The sequence below is a fragment of the Calonectris borealis genome, chromosome 7, assembly GCF_964195595.1.
Source record: "Calonectris borealis chromosome 7, bCalBor7.hap1.2, whole genome shotgun sequence".
In the NCBI taxonomy this organism is placed as follows: Eukaryota; Metazoa; Chordata; class Aves; order Procellariiformes; family Procellariidae; genus Calonectris; species Calonectris borealis.
In genome coordinates this window covers 28,173,972-28,186,204 of record NC_134318.1, presented here as the reverse complement: position 1 = coordinate 28,186,204, position 12,233 = coordinate 28,173,972, and the positions used below count along the sequence as shown (strand labels likewise).

The following is a 12,233-nucleotide window of genomic DNA, read 5'->3' as shown; positions in this document are numbered from 1 at the left end:
CGGGCCTGCACCGCGGCACCCAGCCCGCCCCGGGGCTGCCCCGCTCCCGCTCCCGGCCCGCTCCCGCTCCCGCTCCCGCTCCCGGCCCGCTCCCGGCCCGCGGCGGACAGAAGACGCCGGCGCCGTTTTCAGCCCAACTTTATTACACCTCCGGTAGCGCCTCGGCGCGTCCCGGCTGCTCCTGCCCGCGACACCGCCCCTCTCCCGGGCAGGACACACGCACGGCCCGGCCGCCGCCGCTCCCCGCCCGGGGGCGCCGGGGCTGCCCGCTGGCCCAGCCGCTCCGCTCCGGGCCGTATAATTTAATTATCAACATCTCCAGCCGCGGACCCTGGAGCCCCGCCCGCCCGGGGCGGACCCCGGCGCCCCGTCTCCCGGCCCGCCCTGCCCGCAGCATCCCCCCGCCGGTCCCGGCCGGGCTGGCGGCAGCCCGGCGGCAGCAGAGGGAGCTGCTTCCATGCGCTTGCTGCACCGGCAGCGCTGCCCGCGCCCCCCGCCGCCCGGGAAGGTGCAGAGGAAAGGGGGACCCGGCTGCTGGAGGGGTTACCCTGAGGGGCAGCGGGACTGGGGGGGCCGGACAGGGTGCCCATCGCGGGCTGTACCAGGGCTCAGCACCCCAGCCCTCCCCAGCAGACGGTGGGCACCGGACCCTGGGTGCTTCTCGCAGCTTGCGGACGGATCGCGGCAGGCCCTGCAAATTTGCCGTTGCACCGCTCCAGCAGGATAGCGGCCAGGGCCAAGCGGAGCTGTGCGGTCGCAGGGCAGGAGAGGGTGCCAAGCCGGAGGGCGTCCAGGGTGTGAGGACAAGGGCCCGGCGCGGTGCCCGCCTGACGTGGCCCTGCTGCGAGGCTGTGCGGCCTGCCGAGGAGGCAGCGTGTCCCGGGGAATGCGCGGGGGCAGGAGCAGGGCCGGTGGGTCCGTTCTGGGCCGCGGGCTATCGGTACCGGCAGGCCAGCGCATTCACGTTTTTCACCACGTAGAAGCTCATAGTCAGCGGGGGGATGACCAGGGTGCGGCCGGCCCGCAGCGGACGAGGCTTTAGCTCGGGGAGGGTCCCATCGTCCACCATGGCCAGCGGCTGCCCGTTGAGCTGGACCGACCTGCGGGACCAGGAGAGGATCAGGGCGGTGGCATCGAGGACGGGGCGGCGGTGGCAGCCCCAGCCGCCAGCATCACACTTACTTGGAGTGGAGCCCGTCCTTGCCATAGGGCTGCAGCAGGTACTGGTGGACGATCTTATCCCGCAGCGTCCCCGCCAGCTTGATTTTCTTCCGGGAACGATGCAGATTGATGATGTAAAGGGTGATGGACCCCCGGACATAGTTGTGGCTGCAAAGGGGAGAGTGGGAGCTGAGGGGCATGTTGGCATATGCCCCGGGAGCATCACCTCCAAGAAGGGGCTTGGGGGTCTCTGCAAGAACTGGCTTCATGCAGCCATCTGCAGGGGACATCACCGTCCCGGCTGCCCCTCCACAGGGAGATGCCACTTCCCCATCACAAAGCCCAGCTCCACGATGACACCTTCCCAATCTCCTCCTCCCCTCCTTGGCCAGGGGTGGCACGGCTCGAGAGGGTGCCATACCGGTGTCCAGAGCTGGGATGGCGGTCATGGGGCAGCCCCTCCAGGGCCTCGCAAGGAGGAGGCTGAGAATGGAGGGGAGCTCTGTGCGCGAGTGGCGTCTGCCCCCGCCGCCCCGGGCACCTAACTGACAGGTCCAGACACTGATCCTCTGTCCCTGCCTAATCAGGCAGCCCCAAACAAAGGCTATAAAGCACTTTGCACCTGTCAGTTACTGGACAAGGTTTCCTACCGAGCTGGAGGCATGTTGAAAGCATCTGGACTGTGTAAAGAAACAGCCTCTCCTCCTCCACAATAGCAACTTGTGTCTGCGGAGGAGATGGCCATCCCCCTGGCTCGCTGGGGCACTTTCAAAGACCTTATCAGCGAAACAATAACCAGGATGGGCTCCCCGGCAGCGCGGCCCGGCAGGTAACCCGACCGATCGGGGGCCCCTCGTGTGAAATCCACTCCCTTGATCTCTGCTGCCGGAGCTGCCCGCTGGCCACCGCACCGGCCCCGGCCGGTCCTGTTCCCAGGCGCAGGCTTGCCATGACTTTCATCGGAGGCATCACCGTTCCCGTGCGCTCCCTCCACCGCCACAGCAGCCGGAGCAGCACCTGAGCGCGTCCCCTGGGAAGCCAACCTGCCTTGCCAGAGCCAAACCCTGGGCTCCTGCCCCAGCATGACCTCGGTGGTCCCCATCTCCTGGGGGTCCCGCTTATCCCCCCCTGCAGCCCCCAGCCTCCCTCGCTCCGCTTACTTGTGGTAGCTGGTGCAGTGGGCGTAAATGCGGAGCTTGTCGCGAATGACTCTGCCGGGCCGGGGTTTCCTCTGGAGACCGGCCACATGGATTGCCAAGACCTTGGGACCGATGAGGCGCTTGTAGAGCAGGGACAGCCAGTAGTCCTGGGGGGCAGAGGGGACAGTCAGCAGCACAACGGTCCCCCCTACTCACAGCAGGAGCGGGCAGGAGAGGCTGGCTTCCCTGCTTACAGCCTAGCAACATTTTGGCTGTTGGGTGAAAATGTTGTGTGCCAGATATCTGCCTTGGGGTGAGTTTTTTTGTTCAGTCCAAGCCAAAATGGCACCGCTGTTTCCAGGAATTAAGGAAAGAATACATTGCTCTGCCCACGCTGAGAGACACCGATACCCTCTAAAGGAGCTCAGCTTTTGGCTGGGCTGCAGAGTGTGGGGAGCAGCATGGATGCCCTTGCACATTCCCATAGACCTGCACATAGCCACACCGCGGACCTGTGCACCAGCTCCAGCTGAGGCATCCGGGACGGTGATGTCTGGAGCAGGCAGATCGCCCTCCACACCGCTCTGTACACGAGGCTGGAGCACACCAGAGCTTTCCCGTGCGCTCCAGCTCTGTCCGTGGCATGCTGGCTTTGGTGACTGCTGAGGGTGCTCCACTTCCCAGAGGTATTTCTCCCGTTTTAAAGCCTCCCGTGGAGTTAAGCACCCATGAACATAGCGCGGAGAAGCCAAGCACTCAAGGAGTAGGAAACGTTCAGCCCCTGCACACATGCGTTAATGATGCAGCCTTTAATTACGTCACCACATACTGCTTTTTCCCGCAGGGCCTGGCCTCGCTCGGCACACAGGATGGGCCCCAGGCCCCGGGGAGGGAGGCGAGGCTGTGTGGTGACGAAGGCCGCTGCAGGCAGGGCCCCCCCCTCATCCGCTGCAGAAGCTGGGAGGTGTGCGGTAAATGAAGCAGGGTTGTGGGAAGGGAAAGGGCAGTCTCAGGCGCTCGCCTGCCGTTCGGCAGGATGGGGCTGTGGTCCCGCCGCTGCTCCGGGCACCCTGGGCGATGCCGCGGAGATGAAGCCTCTCATGCTGCTTCTCTGGGTGCTGCCTCTGGGTGCACTGGGCACCGCCTGGGTGCTTGGGCACCTTCGCACACACGAGCACTCTGGATAAACACCCTCTGCGCAACCCAGACTGGCTGCCCCAGAGGGAGCATGTGCCCCAGGGCAATTGGGATGATCCCCCCAACCCGTCAGCAGTGTCGGACACCCAGCAGCGATAGTCACACTGGCACTAGGGACTGCTCTGCCCGGCAGCATCTGACCTGCACAGTGAGGAGGACCCGCTGCTGATACGGAAAGGAGCACGGATCGAACTCCCCGTGGCTCTGCATGCTGCCTGGGGAGGCATGAGGAAAGCCCTGCGTGGTCAGGAGAGTGCCAGGAAGGGGTCTGCCACCCCAGAGGGGCATGGAAGGGGGGAATGGGGTCTCCAGGGCCCCAGGCTACAGGGCAGGATGGGCAAGTGGAAGTGCAGATCCCTCACACAGGTACAGGTATCCGTCCTGTGGGTGGGAAGCCCTCCCACAGCCCCTGATTAACATGCATTTTGGATGAAGAGGCCAGCAGATGAAACACAGAGCAATGTTGCAGCAGCAACCAGCACGAGACAAATACCCACTGGCCAGACCGGACTGCTGCTCCCCATCCTCTCTCCAGCCCAGCTCTGCAGAAGATGACCAGTTCCAGCAGCACTGGGCTGGCCTGGCAAAGGGGGATCCAAACCCACTTCCCACTTTCTGGGTAAGCTTTCACCACAGTGCTGGAGGAAAAGCTGCCTCCTGCTCTCCTCTTGCTGCTCTCAGCCAAAACCACGGGGCTTTGTGCCACACCAGCCTGGTAACTGCTTCCCCTGCAAACCCTGGAGGAGACGTGAGGGTGCAGGGAGAGGCTTGTACACCCCAAGGAGGCTCAGCCCACGAGGCCGAAGCTCCTGGGGAGGATGAGCTGCAGTTGCTCAATATCGCAGACGTGTGCCGTCCCTGTGGTGTGTGCCACCATCCCCATCGTTGCTGGCTGGCAGCGCTGCCCCACACCCTGGGGACATCCCCGCCATCCCCGTGCTGCAGGGGCTGTGCCAGCCTTCCCCTGCTGCGGGAAGCCCACCCGGCTCGGGCTCACGACAGGCAGGAGAAGCAGTGCTCGGCACACTGCCGGCTCCCCAGCGAGCCATGCCGATTAGCAGGCGTCATTAGATGAGTAATTACCTGAGTTTATGGCAAGGCCAAAGGTGAGCACAGATTGCAGTGTTTAGCCCCGCTGTCGTAAGTCAAAAATAAATGAGTTCAGTGCTCCGAGCTACCTGTCAGCTCAGGCTCTTAGGTCTTTCTAGCAGCCCCCTTGGGCTTTCTTGCCTCCTCTCCATATTTCCACTGATGAGATGCTGCTTTTGCCCACAAGTTATAGGGCAATGCCCCCAGGGTAGCGTGGGGACTGACCTGTCCCTCCGCGTCTGCAGGAGGCGAGGGGAGACCAGTGATTTTACCTTGCCTTGCTGGCACACTAGCTCCGAAGTCTCTGTTTTGAGAAGGATGTGGAAATACCAAAGAGAGTTCAAAGGAGGGCCAGAAAAACGACCCAGGGCTGGAAAAGGAGTCGTCAGCGCTGGCCTCAAGGCACTCGAGCTCTTCAGCTTACTGCGGGGAAGCACTGAAGACAGCTGCAGCTTTTCGCGTCATCGCAAGCCCGCTTGTGGCGGGGGCCAAAATCATGTTACTCACAATAAATTACCAGGAGCTGGTGACACCGAGCATTTGGATGATGAATTACACACACACCTAGCATGATGGGATCAAACCCGCCGGGTGTGGGCATTTCCCCCAGCTGGGCTGGTGCTCTGGGGCTGCTCCTACCACTGGCATGAGTGAAACCAGTTAAAATCACACTGGGGCTCCTGGGCACCTGCAGCTACCAGCTCCTGTTCAAACGGTGACCAGCTTGGGAAGCAGTTGCTCGTGAGACTCAGCTTGGCTGCCACCGGAGTGGTTTTTCCACTGATCAGTGACCTCTCCCCAGACCCCTGGCAGTGGCTGGCACCCTCTCCCACATGGCAAACCCTGTGCAAGCACGGCCCCTAGGCTGGCAGCGCCCATATGCCCCTTGCAAAGACAAATACCCGCCTTGCAGCACAGTGCCAGCCATCCCGTCGGAGGCAGCCCCGGCGATCCCCAGGGAGATGTGTGGCTCCGATCAGGGCAACCGCAGAAAGGATTTGGCTTTTGGAATCACGGAGGGCTCCCGTTGTGAGGGCTGAGCCAGCAATACAGCTGTAGCGGTAGAGGAGGAATAACAGACAGGAGTCTGGTCCGCTATTAGTCCCCTGGGAATTGAGGGAGCTTTCTTGCTTTAATTACTTTGCAGACCCATTAAGCAGTGCTGCCACTGCAGCCCTCGGAGCTGCAGGCGAGGAGCACCTGAAGGCAGAGCCGTCCCACGCCTCAGGAGGTCTCCTGGCCGGGACCCCTGATTTATGGGCAGGAAGGGCGCTTGTCTCAAGTGAGCTGATGTGCAGCGCTCAGGCCAGCCACATCTTCTGAGCACCTTGGGGCCAGTGAAGACCCACGAGCTGTCCACTAGATGAGGAAAGCCCAGAGGGTCCCACTTGATCTCTTTGCACATTTTAATTCATTGCAGGAGCTTTTAGAGACTTTAGCTTTTGGAAACAAGGCTGATTAGGCAGACCTTCAGACAGACCTATTAACCAGACCCTCCCGTCTCCAGAGCCATTAGGAAGGGTGCAGGATTGTATCCCCACGCTCTCTCCTAGAAGCAGCAAAGCAGCTTTACAGCCCACCTGAGATTGTTCAACTCCGTGTTCACCACATGTGAGAAGACGTTGCCATAACCAGAAAACTGGAGTAACAGAGCCATAGCCCTTCGGTCTCCCAGGGACTGTAACTGGCAAAGGCAGCCGACTTCAAATGAGCAGGCTGCCGACCCCGCCGTGCACAGCCTCCTCTGGCTGGGGCTGCCGGGGCACGGCTCTGCGTCCCCGTGTCACCAGCAGCATCAGCTGGCTGCTGCCCACCCTCCTCCTCTTCCTCTTGCTTCTTCTCTCTTCTGAAGCTGCCCAAGCTCTTCCTCTGTTCCTCAGGCACACTTGAGTTCCAACAGCCTGTTATACATTGCTCCATTCCTGCACCTTCATCTGCATTTTTCCACAGTCCAAGCAACCCGTATGGAGATAAGGGCTGGCTGGTCTGCCTTCCCGTACACCACAGGACAGAGAGCTTCACTCTTTTATCCCTCTGTTGAGTCTGATGGCTCATTTTTGGCAAAAACATCTTCCAGAAAAGTAGTGATTGTGGTTGGGAGGGCTTGGAGGGATGGAGAAGCCACCACTTCCCAGGGAGTCCGTTCCAGTGGTTAAACATCCGCACTGTTAACAATCCCACTCCTTCTTTTCAGCTTGAATTTGTCTGGCTTCAGCTTCCAATCAGTGGTTCTTGTTCTTTCTTTTTCCACTAGATTAAAGAGATCCTCAGCATCCAAAGCTTTCTCCCTGCGGAGGTCCGTACATCCTGTTCAAGCCACGGCTGGTCGTTCCTTCAGCAAGGCTGGACTGATGCCGCTTTTAACATTATCCTTGAGTTTTATGTGCTTGTTGGACTGTGGGAGTTTGAGGCTTTCTCACCCAAATCCTGTGCAAGGTCCTGTGACAAGCAGAGCAGGGCAGAACCGCTCCCCAAAGGGAAAATTTGCTGAAGTCAGAATGATCAGCTCTGGGAGCGGGCACTGATGCTGTCCTCACGAGCTCGCATGCACCCATCCTCACGGACGTGAGCTGTTTGCCATTTTGCATGTGCACCCTCCTTGCATGGAGGTCCGGAAGAGCCGAGAACTTGGTGAGCAGTCTCCCACAACATTTGCTGCTGTACTGGGGGAGTTTGTGTGCCCTGAGCACCACGGGGGACACTCCAGAGAGGGTCTATGAACGGGGAACAACACCCTCCTAGCCCCAAATGAGGGGGCTTCAGGTGGACCAGGCTGCCAGGAGCCAGCAGCATTGGCAGGGGAGGACAGACCCTTGCTTTGATCCAGGCACTTGCACCTGTGAAGGGATCAGCCAATGCTGCCCGATTCCTTTCTTGCTTAGACTCGGTCCTGCAGGTGCCCACCCACCAGTCCCCTGAAGCTGCTGACATCTCTCCCTGGGCGTCCGTTGCTTTCACCGTGCTGATCCTCTTCCTTCCTGCCCTAACGGCTGTGAATGCCTCATCTCACACCAGTCTTTCCTGCTTCGCCTTCCGCCTTCACATCTTCCCAGCGGCTTTCTCTGCTGGCAAGCGGTCTACGGCTGAAGCATGACATGAGGGGCTGCCAGTCCTGCACCCCAGTGCCTTTCAGCTAAGGAGGGAGAGGAGAGAAAGCAGGCAGGGCGAGGAAGGGCAACGGAACATTAGCCGGTGCAGAGGCAGCTCTGTAGGGCAGAACAGTTGCTGCTGTGGCCGTGTTGTGCACCCTGTGCACTTACGGGGGCTTATGGCAGGCTGGCTTTTGGTTAGGGAAAGGAAACCAGGTCACGTTTTGCAACGGCGCTGCAATGGGTCCCAAAGTGCAGCATGTGGGGACAGCCAGGAGAGTCGCTCCTGATCCTGAATAACCTGCTAACGTGTGTGCACCCAGGGGCTCAGAGAGCAGCAATCTCATCCACCGGTGCCAGCAGCACCACAAGCTCTGTGTTTGGGCCGAGCATCAGCCGTTCGCCCTACAGCCTGGGGTCTCCTCCAGCTGTGCCAGCAGCACAACCTGCCAAGCCTCTGATGAGCATCATGTCTTCCCAGCCGTCGAGCCGCTGCACCCTTTGCTCAGCCCCTCTCCCTTGTCTCTCTCTTCTGTTCTTTTTCTCCATCCTGGAGAAAGGCCAAACACTGACAATAAGGCAAAATTCCTGCTGTGGGAGTGGCAGCCACAGGAATCACTGCTGGGCACCGGTGGCACCGAGCGGACAGCCTGCCCGGGCACGGGGAAAGTGGCGCGTGGGAAGTGGCCTCTGCCTACCGCTGCCCTTCGCAAGCTGGTCCCCAGCCAGTGGCCTCCACCTTCCTGGGGAGCTGAGCAGATGGAGGAACAGCCAAACCTCTCCTTTGTCATCACCTCTCCCTAACAGGGTCCAGGCGATGGAGGCCGCAGGAAGGGAGCAGAGCTGCCGGATCAGAGGGCTTGGAAACCAAATGCAACTTTTTTGCTGTTTTCTGTTCTTCTGCTGCTTTTCACCATAATGCTACTTCCCTCTGCTCCGCTGGCGAGCACCAACCCATCTGGGAAGGGTCTTGCTGTCCCACCTCCTCCACAGCCCCGGGATGGCTCTGTCACCAAGGTGGGCAGGTCTGTCACTAGCACGGTGCCTCCGGGAGAGGTGGGCAGTGGCTGTGTCCGCCCTTCCAAGTACCAACTTCTGCTGCTGGTCCCTGCCGGAGCATGTCTCTGCCCCACTCTCTGGTGCAGGAAGAGCAGCCTGGCTCCGGGCCTGCACATGTCCCGCAGCTCCGATGGGTGGGTGCCAGAGCTGCTAGCCGCAGCACGGCTTTGATGCGTTTGAGGCTCCAAGCATACGCACTTCAGAGATGTTTTTTATGGTGCACTAACAGGGAAAGGCCCCTTAACCCGCTGTGACAGCAAGCAGAATTTAAGCACTTTAAATCTGTCTCCTTGTTCGCAGATAAAACGAGCCTCAGAGCAGACTTAGAGCTCCTGGAAGGCTGAATGCAGTGAGGGTGCAGAGAGCAGAGGATGCCGCAGTCCTCGAGACATGGTATGATCATGCTTGAAAGGACAAGGCAGTGGAGGGCCTTCTCAGACCTGCTTCAGGCGCTCATGCCGAGGCTGGCTGGGAGATTTCTGCAGGGCACCATTTCCACTCTGCCCTTCAGCAGGCTCTTCTCCAGCTTGACATCTCCTGGGAGAGCCTTTCCCCCATGCACACTGCCTGGGATTTCATCCCTCCCTCCTGCAGCCAGAGCGAACCCCGTCCGCCCCTTCCCCGTCTGCAGGCATCGCTCCCGCCAGAGCCAGTGCTCCAGTGTGCGGGGCAGATGGGGATGCCAGACGTCCGCGCGGCAGATTTATCGTCATCAGGAACAGTTTCCATGTGTGTGTGAGCTCCGTTGGACCCGCTCCCTCTCCCCACCCTTTGTCGCTCCCGGGCTTGGGACCATACCTCTGCCTCTGCCCGCGCAGCGCATGGCATGCTGCAGCCCGACCTGGCCACCCTTTCCCCGACAGCGACCCCAAAGCCGAGGGTCTCTGCCGGGGGGAACAGCCGCAGTCCTACCCCTGGCAGCTCGGCCGGCTGCGTGTGCACAGCGCGGTGACTCAGTGCTGGGCGTGCAGATGGGCCGGCGCAGCAGCGGGGCTGAATTCCCCCGGCCCCGCAGCCAGCTGGCTGGGCTCGGTGGTGGGAGCGCGAGCGCTTGCGGGAAAGGGCTCTCCGTATGCTTCCCCCTATGGATGCCAGGTCTCCCCTTCGCCTCTGGACGCTGCCCAGCCCAGCAGCCGGGCAGCCACTGGGCGAGCGGGTGGCAGGGTGGGAATGGGCGCAGGTGGGCGAGGACCCAGCCCCCGCAGCCCTGGCCTGGGGAGGCCCCCTCCCGCGCAGTGCAGGGGCGGGAGAGGCACCGTCCGGGGAGATGGCTGGGACCTCCAGCTGCAATTAGCAGCGCCTCCAGCCAAGCCAGCTCAGCTAATGAGCGCACCGGGGAGCGCGTACGTGCAGCAGGCAGGAGCACGGCTGAGGGACCCACTCCCGCCCCTGGCACCCGGTGCGACACCTTGCGTGAGGGCCCCTTGCCTCTGTGTACCCGGAGATCGGGGGGCCGAACCCGTGCCCGCTGGGGAGGTGCTCGGGACAGGTGGGGCAGGCACCATCGGTACCGAATCGCCAGGTGCAGCCCAAGGGCACAGCTCACACCACGGCTCTGTCCTAGGGACCCCAGGGGATGCTGGGGATGGCCACAGCCTGGCACCGAACTCGTTCACACCAGGGCTTTTATGAAAGCCCAGGTAGAAAGGGGACAGATCACTAAGGAAAGACCCGATACGAACCCAGGGTCCTCCCTCCTCCAGGACAGACAGTAACTTTCCCGTCGAGTTCCTCAGTGCCTTTGGGCTAAGCAAAGGAGGTGAAAAATCACCCGCAGCATCCAAGCATCCGACCACGGCACCATCAGGCACAGACCTCCGCACTGCTGCGATGCTTTCTCAAGGACGCCATCAATTCACAGGCAATATCATACTGTCTTCTACTACCACAGCTGAGCAGGCAGCCCCTGCCGTCGCTTCACCCTGTGATCCCTCTGGGCCCCTCTCATGCTGCGTATAAAACAGGCAGAAGGGAAGTTTTAACATCTACTTAACCCAGGAGAACGAGGTATCTCAACGGCTAAAGTCTTTAGGAGAAGGTCCAAGAGGAGCCACAGTTATCAGGAGATGGAAGTCTGGATTTCAGCTTTGGCTTTTCCATGGGGTTTGTCTTGCTCTGGCCCTGCCTAGAAATATGCCAAGTTTTTCCACGCATAGGTATAACCTTACAGCACTGTGCATTAAGGGAGCAGAAATCACTACCAAGGATGGATAAAAAAGAGGCGATGCCATGTGAAAGAGCATGCAGAAAGGTCTTTAACATGCTTTAACAATCTGAAGAGAAAGCTCATACCTACCTGGGGAGCTCGCCAATGAAATAAATGTATTGCATCCCTCTGGACTGTTTCAGAGTGATATTAAGGAAAGAGAGATGGAATATGTATACTGTGTGCTTGAAATGAGCCTAGAGCTACTAAATGCCAAAGCGGCATTTCAAAGGCACTGCCCTGTGAAGGGTGAATATCAGTGCTGCTTCTGCCCTCCTTTCCTCCACTCCTCACTCCCACACACATGTACAGATGGGTTGAGATGCAGGCAGGCAGACTGACGTACCTGCGAGAGGCTTTATTTGAAGGGCTTCTCAAGCACAAGCCCTGATTATTATACAGCTGGCTGCCCCAATCACTCAGGAAGAAAAAGCACTCCAGTGATACATGGGAAAGTTATCTCAAAAATAACAAGGCATTAAAACACTTGAGATGAGTTGCATTAAGGTCAGCAGGAGCATTTCTGTTCCCCAGCCTGATCGCCCCCATGCCCAGGCCAGGGAACCTCATGTCACCCAGCTTCTCCTGTTTTGGTCCCCATTAATCCAGCAAGACAAACTTGTTTCCTTGGATCTGCACCTGGAAGGAGGCTCAGAGAGATGGCCTCGCCTCCCCCTCCACAGCACCCGTCCCTTGCACGGGACGTGGATGGCACCACCTCTGAGGAGAGGGCGGACGGGCAATTCTGGCAGCCAGGACGGGCACCCAGAGCTGCTCTCTCACAGATGAAGGACCTGGATGGAGGCACAAATGTCCCTTGCAAGATGTCCCAGAAGCCACAAGATGCTGCTTAGCTCGTGAGACAGCTGTGTGTGGAAAGCCCAGCAGAGACGTCAGCATCTCCCTAATTTCTCCACGAACCTGCAGTGCCCCTCAGCCACGCCGCTGCCACCTGAGACCATTTTTGAGGAGCCAGGCTGCATTGCACCGGCAAGCCACCACGGGACAAAGCCAGGGACGGACCAGCTTAAACCTCTGCTTTCAAGGTTTCACTGCATCCCTGCCTCCAAGCAGCTATTTCCAGGTGCTCTTGCATTTCCCACCAAAACAGCCAGAGTTTGCAAGTTTGCTTTCAAGCCAAAGCTAACCCCCAGAAAACTCAGAGCAAGCCCTGCCAGGTTGCCTGGGTTTGTCGCCCAGTGCCTGTGCCCAGAGAGCGGCCATGCTCTCTGCCCGCCGATGCACCGGTACCCCTCGCTAGCTCTCAGCACGGCCCACGACAGCAGCTAGCAC

The 12,233-nt window shown here is 60.0% G+C and overlaps 1 protein-coding gene across 1 annotated transcript in view; it reads right to left on the bottom strand.

Moving 5' to 3' along the window:
- Positions 1–465: 465 nt before the first annotated feature.
- HPSE2 (heparanase 2 (inactive)) overlaps positions 466–12,233 on the bottom strand; it is a 112,449-nt gene continuing 100,681 nt past the window's right edge. Inside the window, exons 10-12 of the mRNA XM_075154809.1 lie at positions 2,322–2,467; positions 1,183–1,329; positions 466–1,100 (exon numbers count right to left, since the gene is read on the bottom strand). Coding sequence (XP_075010910.1) covers positions 935–1,100; positions 1,183–1,329; positions 2,322–2,467 — 459 coding nt within the window. The 3' untranslated portion in view covers positions 466–934. The remainder of the gene's footprint in view (positions 1,101–1,182; positions 1,330–2,321; positions 2,468–12,233) is intronic.